Raw genomic sequence first — 18,283 nt, 5'->3', positions numbered from 1 at the left:
AAGATTGAGGGTAACATAGGGGTCTGCAGTAGGAGGGAAAAAAGGAGAGAAAAGCATTGGAAAAGAAGGGTCTGTAAATAAACAAGAATGGAAGGAAGAAAAGAAGGAAAAGAAAAGTTGGTTGAGATGAGATTCCCTGGTGGATGATGACATGGGCAGGTAAATTTAATAGAAGAAGAGGGAGGGTAGAGAGAATAGAAGGCTTTTATTTTTGTTTGTTTGTGCAGCATAGAGGGGAGATTATAAAAAAAAAAGAAAAAAAAAAGATTCAGTCTTTTTTACCAGGCAAATGGCATATTGTACCTTAATCCTCCAACTCATGCACATACTTTCTAAAAGCTAGGATATACCATAATGCCCAACCCTCCTTTCATTAATCCCCAGGTTCTTTCTTTTTTCTCTCTCTCTCTCTCTCTGTGTTTTTGTCTCTCCCTGCTCTCTCTCTCTCTCCTCTGTGAATATCCTAACCTTTTCTTTGGTTGAGTTGATAAGCTTTACCATTTTTGAAATTTTATATGTGATTATTATTATTATTATTTTAAATTCCAAAACCCTTTTATCCACCAAAGTAAGCTGATTGCATTTTTACACAGTGGCTGCTGGAGTGGAATCATATAAAGGTAGATGCACCACTTTGCATTATCACCTTGGCTTTTACTCTCTCATCAACTTAGGAGAATATTAAATATATATGCACTAAATTGATTTGACCTCTTCTAAATTCCTGTGCTATGTTTTCTTATGTCAATTCGAACATAACAATTATAACATTGGTAGGTTGAATGGTTCACATTTCTACCTCAACGACTACACTGCTATATTCTCAAAGTATTTTGTTGGAATTGAAAAGTCTCTAGTCATAGAACATGAGAATGTATCCCTATAAAAAGAGAGAAAAAAAACTCCCTTTTTTGTTTTAAAGTAAAGTATATGATTTCTTTTCAAGCATGCTGAAGAATATATATGTTGCTGCACCAATGATTGATATGATGATCTAATAACAGTAGACTAGACCATATGAGAAAGCAGAGAAGGACAAGGTTTAACTCAATAATTGGGATGTTATTGCAATTCAGCAGGTTAAGCTGCCTACTAAAGGTTGTGATGTGGGGAATATGCACAGAAATTGATAAAGGCTTCTCTTAGCAACAACAACAACAAAAGAAAGACTCACCACAGAATTGCAATTCAAACTTCCAGAGCTCTTTGTTGGTATCATTTTCATCCCCGTTGACAATTTTCTTTCCTGTCTTTATTTTTTTTTTTCCTTCTTTTCTTTTCTTTTCTTTTCTTTTCCTTTTCTTTTCTTTTTCTTCCTTTAGGTTTTAGTTTGCATCAGTACCTAAGTCCCGGACCACCACCACAAACCATCACTCACCGAGGCACAAATTCACACAACACCGTCAACTTAGTTTGCCTTTATTTATTAAGAGAACCAAAAAAAAAAAAAAAAAAAAAGGACTCGCACTTGCTACCAAATTTTACTGCTCCTCCTTCTGACTTTACAAAAGGCTACTCTATTAAAATATTTCCAGTAAATTCTTAGTACCTCTAGAAAAGTTGTGAAGAAAAAGAAATTCTTGGGATTTGTTCTTTTCAACTCGAATTTCACCCATGGTGTGGAAAAAAGAATGTTTATCTTGCCATCCATTTTCCACGGTCTTCGAGCCTCTCCTCGCTTTTCTAGCTTATTGTCATTTGCTTTTGCCAATTCTTGCCTATGATTGTAATGGTAATAAGCTTCAGTCTCTGATAAGACAAATAATGCAAGTGTTGCATGCACGTATTGGTTGGTTTGATTTGGTTTTTCCCACTTCAACTTCGGTGGCTAAATTTGGATTTTTTCGAACAGTCTCCATTGAAATTAATATCGTCACTTTTTTATCCCGCATGCTTTTAACTCTAATTTACTATGTCATTTAAAAAATCGCATTTTCTTCATTTTCTTTTCTTTTCTTTAATTTTTATTTTATAATATTTGTTTTTTTTTTTTTAATTTCTTTTCAAGGGTGGTAGGATTTGACTCATAGACCGCGTGATTATTAACACACTCGTCTGTCAATTGAGCTATGCTTGGTTTGTTGTTTTATTAGTCCTTTGTGGAGAATCTCATATTGAAAAATGGGCCAAAGTGAGCATGACTCAAGTGACATACGAATGTTTTAGTAATCACGAGGTATTTAGTTCAAATCTTCCATCCTCAATTATACTATTTCACATTCTTTAAAATAATATCATTTATTTTTCTTAGTCTCTTTGGAAAAATGCTAATCCATGGCACTCTTGTGCTATGGCTCAAATCCCTTACCTTAAGTTATGTGAACCAAAAGTATTCTTTAAGGCTTAACAATTGCTTCCTTTCAATTAGCTATGTAGTAAAATCATTCCAACTTAGACCTCACTGAAACCAAGTACGGCCCTTGCTCTTATGCTCAAATGACTCCTCAACCTAGATGCAATAACTCAGCTTGCTAGCAAAGTAACAAGCTTAACGAGTCATAGAAACCTTCAAATGTTATCTTTTAGCTCTCTATTTGGTAGGCCATATACCAACAAAAACCTATATGTTATATATATATATATATATAATATATTCTAATATATATATATATTGGCACTATTAGGAATGATTTTCTACCCTTCCAAAATAGTCGACATTGTCTAAATGACTTATTTGGATTGACTTGAGAAAAAAAGTGTATTTCAAAAAACTCATTTTTATTTAAATACTTTTGGCAAAAATGATTGAAAATTCACTTCAAAAACTATTTTCAGTGGTTTTTAAACACTATTTTTTTTTTCAAAATGACTTATTTTTTAAATTTAACACTTGAAAATGCACATTTCAAGCGCATCCTAAAGTAAGTTTATATGAATTATTCAATTTATCATTTTCTACTTAGTCACCACAAGTCTCCTAACTTGACTATTGCCAAAAACCACACTAGTACAAGCCAATGCTCAATTTTTAATTTTAAAGTCTACGTTTCTCAACATATCATCCGTTAGTGATGTTTGACAGTATTAAATAAAATGTTACATCATGAGACTCGTTTGTAATATTCACTTATTACATTGGATTTTTGTTATTTTCCTAGTACAATAGGACATGTTAGACTATAATCTAAAAAGGTAAAAACTTCATTATATGCCAGTCAAATTTACTCAAAACGATGAACATGGAAGCCTTGGAGGCCCCTCATAGGTACAATTGAAACTCTCTTTTGACAACTCAACAAACATCAATCATTTCTTGAAATCCCTTGCTATAGACAAAGGAAAGGGTTCCATTAGCAAGTTTCATAACAATAAAAATAGTTTACATTTTTCCAAGTAAAAAGGATAAGAAAAAATTGATTTGGAAGGAGGGAGAGAGTGGCATCGCTATCGCACAAATGCTGGGTTGGGGGTCCCCTACAGAGCAATGGGGCCATAACCATAACCACATTCGTCGCTCTCAAAGAGTACACCCAGATGGCTCCCACCACCGACACCTCTTTCTCTCCACATGCCATTCTTCTATTCTCACGTCTCACGTTTCATTTTGGCTTCGTTTGAGGTTGATTTTTCGGCTCTTAAAAGTGATTATTGAGTTAATTGGCTCTATATAAATTCGGATAAGGTCACCTTTTCGTTTTGAGAATGGTCACTTAGAAAAATTTTGGTGTTTCTTTTGTTATTTTTTTTTTTTTTAATTTCTAGTTTATTTTACTTTTTTTTTTTTATCACATTTGAATTTTAAATTACCAAAAATAACTTACTTTGAATTATAGTTGATTTCTTTAAAGACAATGGATAATATTTAGTTATTTTAATTCACTTTTGATGGGTCTTTATTGTTTATGTTCAATTTTGGAGGTGGTAATTTGACATTTTACTTCTCTCGATCAATTTGCATATTACCCCCTCCCTCTCCAAATGAACGAAAACAAATTGAATTTATGTTTTAGGATAAATTTGCTCCACCTTGTTTTGCAGTGACATTTGTTCACTTTTTTATAACTCGAAGTATGTTAAAAAAAAAAAACTAAGTTAAGATTTAAATTTAAAAATTAGATCAACAAATCAAGATCTTATTGTGAATGGATATAACATATGGTCTAATTAGAGTATAAATTTGCACTAACCCAAAAAAAATAATAATAATAATAGCCATTTCCATCTAGCAATGATTTTCTTTTCTCCATCCTTTTCATATTACGTCTTTCAAACAAATGGTATATTGAGATGAAAAATTAAGAAAAAGTGAGACACAGCGCTTTCGAAGGTCTCTGACCGCAAATAAATGTTATTAAGAAGGGCATAATAGTAATTTCATTGCATGATACTATTGTTTTCCGTGATCAAGTAGGTCCATCATTCCATTATCACGGGAAGGAAAAAAGAAAAAAAAAACATCGGTTCCAATTTTAATAATTTGGTTTCTCTTTTCCTTTGGATTTGTTTCCTTCAAATAAAAATTAAATTACTTAAATTATAAAAAAAAAAAATGGGGAAAAATAATATAATAATATTCCATAATAATGGTGTCTAAGTTGAATTCTCCTTACCTACCGTTCTTTGTCAATTCTTAAATCATACTTGGTCGCTTTACCTAATATAAAATAAAGCATTTTCAATCACTTCTCTAATTTAATTTTGAATGATTTAGTTAGTTTTATAATCGTACGTTGTTTTAGAATATAATACCACAAATGTGAGTGATTCAAAAATTTAAATTTAGAAAATGTTATTATAAGATTAGAGCTTCTAAGTATGAAAGATTAATTCATGAAAAACGAAATTGAAGAAGCATATGCAGAATAGAATTAGACAAACAAGACATTATTATTTAAGTACAAATTTAATCAGAGTCGTCCTCGTAAAAACTTCTTTCACCTTTAGTAATCATTTTAGTACTTATAAATATATTTTAGATTTAATTACGTTTTATTTATTAATTTCAAGTTAATCTATTCTCAAATGGAATGTTATACCATCGACATTTTACCTATGTGATATTAAATGGCGATTGTTAAATGTACTACAAAAATTTAAAGAGCCAAGACTTTCTTGCAAAGTTTTATAGAGATTAAAAATAAGTCATACAAAAATAAAAATACAAAAAGTAACAGGATCAAATATAAAGGAAAAACATTCATAAAATTTAATAAGCTTCCAAAAAGAAGAAGAAGAAGAAGAAGAATTCAACAGTCTCCCCAGGTTTCATTGGCAGCTGGCTCCGCATATCCAAAATTATTATTATTATTATTACTATTATTGTTATTGTTGTGAGGCTTAAACATCTCCATTCCACCTGCGTACGATAGCATATCCTTAACTCTCATGCTAACTTGTACCACTCCACCGCCGCCAGATCCACCATCAGTACCGCCGACGCCGCCGTTCCCATCTCCAGTCAGACCGAGAAAGTCCCTGGTCAGCCGGTCAGTCTTCTGCCACGTGGTATAGTCGGGACCGAGTTGACTCAGTGAGTCAATTTGATTCGGTGGTCCGAACTCGGGGATGTTGGGCATGTTGAAGTGAGTAATGTGGCCCACTGACTCGGGCTGATGGTGACCGGATTTTGAAGCGCCAACGCCAACTGTTGCTGCCTTTTGGAGTAGGGCTGTCGCTGACAAGTGAGCTGACGTGGCAGCATTTAATCCTGGGTGGACTGACACGTGGAGGTTTCTAAAGGGTGAGGTTATCATGGAAGAGGAGGAGGATGAGCCTGCCCTTTGGTGGTGGTGATCCTGGATTAGACCAAAAGGGTTGTTGTTGTTGTTGGAAGAGGAGGAATTAGAGAGGGGCCAATTTGGAATTTGGTGAAAATTATGAGAATGTGAAGTATGAGAATTTGACTCCTCTGGCTTAATGATTTGGAGCGTGTGATTAGGGTTAGGGTTTTGGAGATGGTCCCAAGGGTTTAAAGACATGTGGGTTTGTGACAGCGGTGTTGGCAGTGACAATGACGAGTTCGAGAATTGATGGTGATTAGCATAAGGAAAGAGCGATTGAGCGGAGGTGGTCGAAGACGAGTTTATGTTGATGTCGGCGGCAGCCGCCATGGCCAATTGGTTAGCTGAGAGCCTTGCACTTTCTTCAGCCAATGCATCACAAAAAGCTCTATGGGTTATGAAGCTATCCTTCCTACACACATATAATATATTTCCCATGCAATGATTAGAGATTCACCAAACACAATTGAACGTCAAAAAGAAATAATATGATAAGAAAAGGCAGAAGAAAAAAAAGACACTCATATAATCAAATCTCTCATGTGACAATTCTATTTTCCACCCAAAGAAAAAAAGTGTTGAAAAGTAATTGTGTTATTGCATGAAGTTATATCAAATGAAAATATGTAATTTCAACAAAATTAAATTGTGTTTTTTTTTTTTTTTTCCTTTTCATATATGGTGGGACTTTGGTGAAGAGCTCAAGGAGATTCACACCATGTTCATAAAAATCTCACATTGACCCAAAAAGCAAACAAATGAAAAACTTCCTCTCTTTTGGTCAAAATAAAAAGTAGAGAAACAAATGGGACTGCCCAAAAAAAAACAAAAAAACCCACAAATAAGTAAACTTAAGAAGACTTTTATTTTATTTATTTCCTTTATTGTACTGTGCACATGCATGCAAACAAAGAATACTGAGTAATGTATTCATTTTCATTCATACACAAAAACAAAGGCCCTAAAATAATAGACTAAATCTTTCTTTCATTTATTTCTCTTTTTACTTCCATGAATCAAGAAAATAAAAAATGAAAAAAGAATCAGCAACTGATGAAATATCAGATTTTTTTGCAGGTTTATCCAGTTTTCATAATGATGAAGGGTTCAGAATTTCAGAGCTCTGCCAAGTAAATAATTATCTTGAACAATAATAATACAAAGTAGTCACGGATCCATATATCCTTAAACATCATTCGTCCCAATTTTTCACAATCAATTCAGTCAAATTTCTGCCCAAAATGTCAAAAAAAAAATGACCCCAAAAATATATATATGCTATCCAATTTAAAATCGGTGAGGTTTAATTCTTTCATTCCACATGATCAAGATTTTAAAAAATCACTTAAATTTCTTCCCTTTTCATTACCCTAAAAGAGTCTTATAAATCTAGATTACATACACAAACCCCTTAAAAAAAAAAAAAATCAAAATCCAAGTTTTCATTAATATACCATAAATCTACACCATACCCACTAAATATATTGAAAAACATCTTATTTTTCTTGTTTTGATTACTTCATTTGGCCCCCCAAAAAAATGGATGAATTATTCAAAGAGATGTGTATTTGTGTATTAATATTCTCCATGCATAGAGGGTTACCCATTTTAGTGAAAGAGATGATTGAATTAAACTTTGAAAATTTTGCCAAAATTAAAGACACTAATGGGTTCCCATTTAGAACAAAAGACCAATCCTTTTAGGTTACCTCCCACACTCAATAAAAACAAGAAAGAAAGAGTACAAACAAGAATTCAATAAAGAAACAGTCAGAAATAAGCATAATTCAACAATAATTGATATGTAATATTTCTGTTGAGATCGGAGGTTCAAACGAAAAGGAAAAAAAATTTACCTGGAGAAAAGGGTTCCACAATCACATCTATATTCTCTAGTGCCACAAGTTTTGGAGTGAGCTTTCCAATCAGATTGAACAGCATAGACTTTAGAACATTTATCACATTTCCATTTCTTTTCACCATGTTTTCTGCAATAATGTTTTTTGATTCCTGTGAGATCTCCTAATGCTCTTGAAGGATGATGATGAACACAACTTGGTTCTGGACAAACATAAGCTTTCTTCTTCACTTCTTTGTTGTTTCTTTGCTTCAATTTCCATGGCAAATTGTGCCCTCTCCTATGCAACTGCAAATTTTGATCCCTTTGAAAGCCCTTGTTGCAAATCTCACATACAAATCTATTTGTTGCTAGTAGTGTTTTTGGTGAAAGCACTATCACTTCCGCATCCGGGTCTGCACAATTCTCGATGGAAAAAACATTAAACATTTGGTTTTGGTAACTATTTCTTCTTTCTTATATGCAAGAAGCTAAAAAAAAAAAAAAAAAAAAGAAACAGGAAACATGAACGTTATTATTTTGAGATAAAGTAGGAAAGAAAGTGAATTTTAGCGTACCTGGATTACCGGGGAGGCTTCGTTTCTTCTTGACCTTTTGTGGAGGGTGATGAATATCAGAAAAAGATGGAAGGAGAGGGTTTAAGGAGGTGAAATCAGGGTGGATTCTTGTGGTAGAAGAGACACTAGCTTCTTCAGACAAAGAAGTTGAATTGGACATTGTTGCAGCAAACATATTACCAAAACGTGTTTTTTTTTTTTTTTTTTTTTTGGAAGTGAAATGCCTTTGAAGAAAACTCCAACAAAGATAAAAACAACAAAAAATACCAAAAACTGATAAATCAATCTGATCTGTTTTTTGTTTGTTTAGGGTTTTGAGAAAGAGAGAGAGATGTCTTCTTGGTGGTAGACTCTTGTAGATATTAAAATCCAAACCCTTTTCTCAGGAATAGAGAAAGAGAGAGAGATATATTAATACAAGAAAAGCCAAAGTTACAAAAAAAATTTAAAAACAAAAAAGAATCCTAAATGATAATCTCTTTGGCTTTGGAATCAAACTGAATTAGCCACAACAAGGAATTATGAAACCCTTCATTTGGTTTCAAAAGAAAAACAAAGGAAAGAAAAAACATCAAAACATGGGTACATATGTCTTTTGATTCTCTCCAAAATTAGTCACTATCTCTCTCTCTCTCTCCTCCTCCTCTTCTTCTTCTTCTTCTTCAAAAAACAACCCTCAAAGAATCTGAGCTCTTTGAAGAGATATATGAATAGCCTAATTGGTTTGAGAGAAATGGGAAGAAGAAAGAGAGGATGATATGATGAAATTGAAGTGGGAGAGAAGAGAGAATGAGAGAATTAAAAGGAGACCCATATGGGAAAAAGGCTATAAAAATACTCAAAAAGCTTTAAAAAAAATAAACAAAACAAAAAAAATTCTTCAAATGAGAGAGAAAGTGAAGAATGGCATAGCAAAACTTCAACCCAAAAAGACCTATCCCAAGTTTCTCAAAACTTTTTTTTTTTTTTTTTTTTGGTTTCTCAAAGCCACTTGATGATGATTGCTTGTTTTTTTGTTTTTGATTAATTATTCAGCTGCTAAAAATCATTTCCTTTCATAATTAATTATTTCCCAATTCTCTCCCTCTCTTTTAACCTATCACTTTGGCCACTTTCTGTCTTCTTCCTGTAATAAAATACCTAAACTCAAAAGGGTATGATTTGAATGGAATGATAATAATATTAAAAAAGATCAAGACGGGATTTCTCGTACTATCGTAGTATCATACATTTTTTTTTAAATATATATATTTTCATACTATTATGGTATTAAAATCTTTCCTGAGAGGAAGAAGTTTTTATACTATTACACTACAAAAATTTTCTTCAAGTGAAAGATTCTCGTAGTATTATAATACGGGAAATTTTCTCGACACAGAAGGAGAAAATAAATTTTTTTAGAATGAGATTCTCATATATTACAATAAAAACCATTTTTTCTTTTGCATAAAAACCCCTCACAAACCTAACATGATTGATCCATTGATCGACTCTCCCACTTCACTTCACTCCACTCTTCAAGATCATTATACCTTTTTCCTTTCCCCTTTGCCACTATTTTCCTTAATGATCAATAACATATTTATCTTTTCAAGTTTCATTTTCTTTTACTCTATAGCCCTAATCCCCTTTAACACCTCTCTCTTTAAGCTTTTTACTTTTAATATGAAATCATTTTATTTTCATTAGGTTTCATGTCCCAAAAGTCCCAACTCCATTGCAATGATTTTTAGGTGAAATATGCATATCCTACTTTCTCCTATATACAATTATTCTCTCTCCCTCTCTCTCTCGGAGTATTATTGGGGTTTTAATTTTTTCCCCTATCTCTCTCTCTCATCAAATATTAAACAGAAATATATATGATTAAAATACCATTTTCGTCCCTATACTTTAGAGTTTGTTCAATTTTAGTCCCTATAATTTCAATTACTCAATTTCAGTCTTTATACTACTTTCAATTATTCAATTTTAGTCATTGTACTTTCAATAAATCTTAGATTTAGTTCCTCAAAGTTAATTTCTACCAAATTTGATTAAACAATAATAATAATTTTCAATGTGAATATATTTTTGAAAAAATTATTGTGAAAATACTAATAAATAACAAAAAAAAAAAAATTAAAAAATCAATCATAAATTAGTGGTAGTCGACACCAAATTTAATATGTATTTAAAGTATAGAGACTAAAATTAGACAATTTAAAGTATATGGATGATATATATATTATGAAGAAAAATTAAAAGGGAATGTAGTGGTGAAAGCGATGAAGCTAACCCCACCAAGAGGGGAGGATTGCAGGCCTCCTCTTCTTCTTTCCTTTTCTCAACTTTCTTTATTCCAAACCTAAATCTAAAGGCAAATGGGACTATTTAAACACCCAAATTTTCCATTTTACCCTCCCCCATTCACCATACTTGGCAAAAGTTGGGTTCAATTTCCACCTTTATCAAAGGGTAGGGTTGTCTTTTCACCTTAAGCCAAATTCAAAGTTTTTTTTTTTTTTTCCTTTTCTTTTCTTTTCTTTTCTTTTCTTCTCTCTCTCCTAATTGCATGCATGGCCTAAAATATGGCAAAGAACATGCAAATTGGAAGAGAAATATGAAGAAAGATTTCAAAGGATTGGGTTTTGAGTTTGCTAAAAGGGACCCATTATTTTGCCATATCTTATGGTTGCCCTTAAATATCCTCAAGAATCCTATGTCTGAATTAATTATTTTTTATATTTCATTTGTAGGACTTTTTAAGGGGATATTCCCCAATCTTCTTTATTCTTTTGTTTTTTGTTTTTGATAAGGTGAGATTTATGCTTCATTTATTCACCTTTTAATGTATATATATCAAAAAAAAGATCCCAATCTACACACGTAACCTCCCTTAAAAAAAAGGGGGAAAAAAAAGAGAAAGAAAGACCCTTTCAAAAAAAAAATATTCTCACTTCAAAAAAAAAAAAAAAAAAAAACACTTTGTTATGTATATGTGTTTGGTTATAGTACAAAACATTATCCTTTGTTGGGATGGGAAATGACTTTTGTCCCATGTCAAAGATTATTGTTTATTAGAGGATTGACACATAGACTGATTTTGTTTTTCAAATCTGTTTTTAAAAAAATATTATACATCCAGCTGTTTTTTTTTTTAGAAATTTCGTACCTATAACCTTTCGCCTAGAATTTAATGCTTCAATTAATTGAAATATGCTTAGATTTGTTATAAAAATTAAAATTATTGCAATTTTTTTTTTAAATCAGCCATTAATTTACGAAGATGTATATAATTCTATATACACCATCTATATTTTTAGTCAACACAAGTATATATATTTCGATAATAACCAGAACTAAATATATTCCTTGTTTTGAGGTTGAATGACGTTCAAATTTCCATACCTTACATTTATAGTATTAAGAAATGTCTATATCTTATAGAGGTAAAAAGAGGTACAACTCTTACTTTTAACCTTTTAGCATACGTAATTTATTTTTTAGTATTTCAAAACCATGAGCGAGATTTATACTCATTGATCATAATCAAATTTTCACTTATTTCATTCCCACAAAAAATCATGTAAAAAAAAATCTAGTCACATTTTTATTAATTTTTGTAATAGTATATAACCTTTCAAATATAAGAGCAAACGTAAAAGATTTTTATTGATCACATAAGATAAAGAGAAGTACTTTAGTACTTAAGAAAAGTGAGCACGACCAATATAGAGAAGTTCACGGCTTAGCCGAACATTAGCAATGTTAGGTTAATCTCATAGTAAAAGTGTTTAAAAGATTATTAATACTTTAACCAATCCAACTATAGTTAAAAAAGGTAAAAATGGTGTAAACAAATTAACCCTGTGAAGTTTGATCCTCCAAATTATTGTTTAGTAAATGGTTAAAAAAAGCATAAGAGAGAATATAAAGAAAAATAGAAATTATTTACAAAAACCAACACTAGATTCTCTGCCACTCTCTTGTAACAGTTACCTTTTCGGAGAGAAATTGGAATGCACATGTTTGAGTTTAAAGAGAAGATATTATGACCGACTGACTTGGTAAAAAAACTTACTTCCCACTTCTAATTTTTACTTTTTACAGTTACTGATTTGCAAAATATAATCCCTATCTTAAATTTCTGTTTTTTTTTTTTTTTTATAATAAAAAATTATTATTATTGTTTTTATTCTTTAATAATATTTGATTAATAAAGAAAGAAATAGCTGGGTGCGGGCCACGCCTTATTCACGGGTTCTCCTATTACCAGATTCTGCCATCTAAGTTTTTCCCTTTTTTTTTCCCCTTTTAAACCCATATATTTAACTCTATTTTCCATTTTTACACTTTTTTTTCATCTTTTTTTCCCCTTAATATATATCTTTTTATGTTCAGTCCTCTAAATTTATGTAATTTGTGCTCAATACCCTCATAATGGAGCCCTTAAGTTAAAATCTGCTAGCTATGACTTTTTTTTTTTTTTTTTTTTTAAGGAAAAAACATGTTTAATTGATAGAATGAGACGTAAATATTCTTTTTTAGTATTGCCTTACCTCTCTCAAAAAGTCATTTGAAAAAAATTTTAATTTTTTTTTTAAATCAGTTTTAAAAACACGTTAACTTCATGTTGACTTTTAACGAGAGTTCTAATTGTTATATTCTCCTAAAATTAAATAGAATTTTTAATTAATATTATATATTTTTTACCTAATTAAATCTATTTACTATTTTAATGAATTAAATATATCATTGTTTTTATTAAAAAAAAGTATACCATACTCATTTTTTTTTTAAAATAAAGCTATTTTCCTTAATATTTAAAAATTGATCTATAACAAACAAAATCTATCAAACTACACAATTATTTAAAATTTTAAATTACACGAAAATATAAAAAAAAAAAAAAGTTGACTGTATAATTATTATATCTAAAATAAGAGGTTTTTATATTTATTTACCAAACGCTCTAACTCAAATTTACCAAACATTATTTTACTCTTTTTCACAGCTGATTTTTCTAAAATCATAATTGCCAACAATTAATTTAAAAGTTACAGTAATCCCAAACGAAGTAATTTTCGACTTTTAGGAATGAAGGTTGTATCAATGGTTGTTGAGTTAAGTTCACCTTGACTACTAAAATCCTCATTTGATTATAATTTTAGATACTAAAAATTAAACGAATGAAAATATTGGAGAAAGAAATCTTATTTTTTAAAAAGGTTAAAATGTCATTTTAGTCATTGTATCTTGTTTGATTTTAATCCCTACACCGATTATATGTTAAAGTTTAGCCCCAATACTTTTAGTATATTTTTTTATTTAATTTTAGTCCATCGAAGTTTTTTTTTTCTTGACAAAATTAGTTAAAATATAATAACAATAATTTTCCTGAAAGAAAAATATGATATGTAAATATGTTCGTAAAATTTATAGTGCAAATGCTAATGGATAATAAAAAGTTTATGAAAACATCAACAATACACTTGTGGTAGAGACTAAATTCAAGCTTTGTTAATATTACAAAGACCAAAAAAGACATTCGACTAAAATCAAACAAGTTTCCAGTATGAGACCAAAATGATATTTTAACAACTTTTTAATACAAGAATTTTTAAAATTAATGAAATTATTAGACATGAAATTAAATTTTGTACCTATTAAAACATTGAAATGTCATTTTTGTGCTCAATTAGTTTCATGAAAAAAAAAATTGAATACATCCAACAATTATTAGACACATAATTGAAAAAATTTAAGAACTAATGGGTTACAAAAACTGAAAAGTTCAAGGCCTATTATACATTTTTTTTTAAATTTAGACCTATCAGATACAAAATCAAAAGTTTAAGAATTTGTTAAGACTTTTTAAAGCGCAAAAATTTATTTGTCATGAAAGTTTAAGAATTAAACTTGTAATTTAACATTATTATAATTTATTAAATAAAGAATAAAAGTTAGGCTAAATTATAAAAAACGCCCTTGAACTTTGTAATTTGTGTAAAAAATACTCTAGAACTTTCAAAAGTTTAAAAAATAGTCTTAAACTTTAAAAAAGAGTTCATTAATGTCCTAACTTTAGTTTTGGATGAGAACCATTAGTGTTTTGTTTAAAAAATACCCATGATTTTTCAATGGTATAACAAAAAATTCCTTAAACATGAAAAGAAAAAGTTCAAAATAACTCTTATGGTTAGTATATAAACAAAAATCGTTAATGTCTTGTTGCAAAAATAACTCAAACAAAAAAAAAAAAAAATTAAAAATGCTCTTACAGTTAGTATGATAATCAATTCATTTAAAGTTTTCTTTGAATTTGAAAAGAACTAATTTCAAAACAAAAATTATATAGATAATCTCTTCTTTTTTTTTCCTTCACATAAATACGGTCATTTTTCTCCTATCCATCCAATTTTTACATCAATTTTATCAGCAACCAAAATAAAAAATAGAACTTCAAGTTAAAACATAAAATCCCACAAAATTCTAAAATCAAAATTTCTCTTTAAAAAATATCAAAATGCTAAATAACCAAATTCAAAAAATATATATACTTGACTATTAACACATATTCAACTACTAATATACAACATTGTTAAAACATTTAAACATGAGAATTAAAATTAATAAATTTCTTAAGAAATGCTAAATTTGAAAAGTTTATGGATATTTTTTTATACAAAGTACGAAATTTAGAGGTATTTTATATAATTTAGCCTAAAAATTATTACATATATAGATATATATTTTTTGAAATCCTCCAACGGAAAAATTAGTATTCCTTAAGAAATTAATTAATTGTAATTCTCATGTTTTTAATTTATGCGATAATCATTTGGTTATGTAAATCAACAGTGAATCTAAATATGTTTAATCCATTATAATCACAGCAATCATTGATTAAACTAGACATTGATTAATTATAATTGTACTACGAGTTGATTTATATATATTATTTTTCTAATCATATTTATAATTATTCTCTTAACTAATTATTATAAAATTATTTTAGCTTAATTATGAAACACTAGTAGCTGGTACACCTATGAGCTATGTGTTTATTTGGTGATGATTCTGTTTTGTGAAAAATAATATTTTGTTTTGCAACGATTTCTTTGTCTCATAATAATTTCTTTTAAAAATGTTCCTAAATAGTATCCTTAGCATAATATTTTAAAATTTGTTTTGAAAATCTATTTTTGTTCTTTTGTTATTTTAAAAATGAAAGTTTTTCCAATTCTCTCATAGATTTGGTTCATGTTGGTACCTAACAACTTTTATGTACCACATCAATTCATTAGCTTTGTCTTATAAAATATTAAATTTATAAACTATACTATTCCCATGAAAAGGGAAGAAACCTTCTGTTTATTTGCTATTTTGGCATGTTTATATTTGTTTGTATATGAATTTGGTAGGTTTTATTTGATAGTCATTTGTTAGTTTTTTTTTTTTTTTCAATTTTTTATGTGATTTTCATCTTTATAATTAAAAATTTGAATTTTTAATCAAATTCCAAAAATAATAACAAGTTTTTTAAAAACATTAATTTTTTAGTATTTAAAATTAACAAAACAAAAATTTATGGCTGAGGGTAGGTAATTAAAAAAAAAAAATTAATTATTTGATAGAGCATTATTAATTATTATATATAATCACGTTAAAATGTATGATTTTGGTTTTCTAATTTCATTATTTATTTTAAAGTTAGAATGAACCTAACTCAATTGATATAGTGGTTATATTGTCAACCTCAAAATTAGAGGTTCAAGCTCTATTCAAGATTTTATAAAAAAAATTATTATTTTAAAGATCTAAATAACTAATAAAAAGATTTATCTTCAACTTAATTAAGATTCAAATGTTATTTTATTTATATGTATATTTTTATTATTATGTTAATAATTGTAGGGTGGTAGATCGTATTTCTAACCTTGAAATTAATAGTACAAATTCATATCTTAATCATTAATGTTTGGCAATTAGTTATATATTTGAAAACAACTCATTATTTTGATGAACCTCTCTATTTGTACGTATTTTCTAATGAAATTCTCTAATTAATTTACTAATATATCCTCTCATAATCTCATAGTCAATAATCCTCACACACATACTTTCATTAACCAACATTCACATTGCCAAATCGAGTTTGATTAGGCATTAAATTATTAACAATATTTTTTTAACATTATAATAATGAAAAAAATATTCACACTGCATAATCCAGGACAAAATATATACTTTATTCTTTAAAGTTTGGAGTTGTGTTCGGCCCTTAAATTTGAAAATAAACACTTTAGTCTCCATTCATGTATGTCGTCGTCGTCACGACCTATTTCCATTGTTGTTGCGTGCTCCCTGGGGAAAATCTACCTGATTGACCTCCTTCATTTTAAATGACGAACTATTGGAGGTATTGGCAATGACAATTATCGAAGATGACGGTGACGCTGAAGGAAGAAAAATAAGTATAGAGGAAGGAAATTAAAATGTCTAGCAACCTAAAAATATACTATTAAATTTATTATTTTTTTCCAGAATGTATCGTTCAAATCATCTTACTGTCAACTAATGATCAAAGGAGTTTTGGGACATTCTATTTCTCAAACCTCATGAACTAAAATCTTCGTAATTTGAATTTTTATCAAGGACTAAAATCTTCGTAATTTGAAATTTTTGATCTTCTTATGCACATACCAACTTTATTGTCAATTAATTAACAACACACACCTACACTATAATTAATAATTCATGACATGAAGGATCTGTTTAGATTGACTAGATAAAAAAATGTTTTTCGAAAAATTCATTTTATTTAAACTGTTTAAACAATACTTTGAAAGTGTTTGAAAAGCTATTTTAAGTGATTATTAAACCATTCAAATTTTTTAAAATGATTTATTTTTAAAATTAAACACTTGAAAGTCAAACCAAACACACTTGAAGATAATGATACATCGAAAGATATTACACATATGATCACTTGCACAAAAAGTCAGAATAAGATTAAAGGCAAACATTGCCAAAAATCTTTGAGCATTCAAAGCTTGGTAAATGTCTATAACAAGAAAACCTGTGTACTGTCATTTTATATTTTCTGTCATTGAAGGGTTGTATTACAAAAACAACACACACTGACTGAGTTTGAAATTTACTAAAAATAAAGGGACTAAAAGCAAAAGGAAATTTAAAACATTTGGGACAAAATTAGGATTGAAGTTGAAATTGAAGGATAAAAATGATATTTTAATAAAAATGGAGAGAGAAGAATGTGGGGATTTTTTTTTTAGTGAAGAATATAAGATAGAGATAAGGGGTTGGTGTGGTTGGAGTTCAGATTTGGGCCAACCATGGCTCTGTTAGTTCATGGGATGTTTCTTGGTCAATGTTCTTTTGTGGTCCCTTCACCATATACCCTATTTATTTTGCCTATTCTTCTCTTTTGTCAGACATTTTGCTTCTTATACCAAAAATATTGGACATCAATTTCTTCATTGGAAAAATAAAAAGCTTAAGAATTTTAAAATATCCGACTCGTTTGATAATCATTTAGTTTACAAAAATTGAGCTTATAAACATTACTTAACATTACTTTGATCAGTAAGTTTTTTCATATTACTTATCTATTAAACTTTTTGCTCATGTTTTCTTAAACTAAACCGATGTTTGAAAACGATTAGAAACATAGTTTTAAGAACTTGTTTTATTTTTTGAGTTTGACTTGGAATTTTAAATTGTGTTTGACCTAAGGAGTTTAGAAGTCGGAGTTAGGAAGTAGGAATCGTAAACTCCACTTCTTGTTTAACCCAAGGAGTTCTTGAGTCCCAATACTAAAAAATATCAATTTTATATCTATCAACTCCTTACCCTGTAGGTTCAAGGAGTTCACAACTCCTTAGATTTCATAACCCCTTACTCCTTACTATTTCATTCTTTATTCTAGTAATGTGAAAATTATAATAGAGAAATTGGGAGAAAACGAACCTAAATTTTAAAATTTGACAAGTAAAAATGAAAAATTGTTATCGAATGGGTGCAATAATTTTATTGTCTTTTTTTCTTTCCTTCCAATATCAAACCATTCATGTTAAAGTTCACCTAGGAATTGGAGGGAAAATATATGGTGGTATCCTTATTGACAAAATTATAAGTTTAGT

At 29.3% G+C, this 18,283-nt stretch overlaps 1 protein-coding gene across 1 annotated transcript; it reads right to left on the bottom strand.

The window, feature by feature from the left end:
• Positions 1–5,048: 5,048 nt before the first annotated feature.
• Positions 5,049–8,977, bottom strand: LOC120085568 (zinc finger protein GAI-ASSOCIATED FACTOR 1-like). Its single transcript, XM_039041612.1, has 3 exons — positions 8,136–8,977; positions 7,577–7,973; positions 5,049–6,132 (listed from the first exon to the last, which is right to left on the bottom strand). Exons 1-3 carry the CDS (start codon positions 8,308–8,310, stop codon positions 5,187–5,189), a joined length of 1,518 nt encoding a protein of 505 aa, XP_038897540.1. The 5' UTR covers positions 8,311–8,977; the 3' UTR covers positions 5,049–5,186.
• Positions 8,978–18,283: the final 9,306 nt, after the last annotated feature.

Source organism: Benincasa hispida, chromosome 9, assembly GCF_009727055.1.
Source record: "Benincasa hispida cultivar B227 chromosome 9, ASM972705v1, whole genome shotgun sequence".
Taxonomy (NCBI): domain Eukaryota; kingdom Viridiplantae; phylum Streptophyta; class Magnoliopsida; order Cucurbitales; family Cucurbitaceae; genus Benincasa; species Benincasa hispida.
The sequence above is the reverse complement of the archived record's forward strand: the minus strand, read 5'-3'. Positions and strand labels throughout refer to the sequence as shown.

Coding starts and splice junctions, on each gene's coding strand:
- LOC120085568 (XM_039041612.1), bottom strand. CDS start 8,310: ATGTTTGCTGCAACAATGTCCAATTCAACTTCTTTGTCTGAAGAAGCT. Junction 7,974..8,135: donor AAGCCTCCCCGGTAATCCAG/GTACGCTAAAAT, acceptor AGAATTGTGCAG/ACCCGGATGCGGAAGTGATA. Junction 6,133..7,576: donor TGTGGAACCCTTTTCTCCAG/GTAAATTTTTTT, acceptor ATATGTGTGTAG/GAAGGATAGCTTCATAACCC.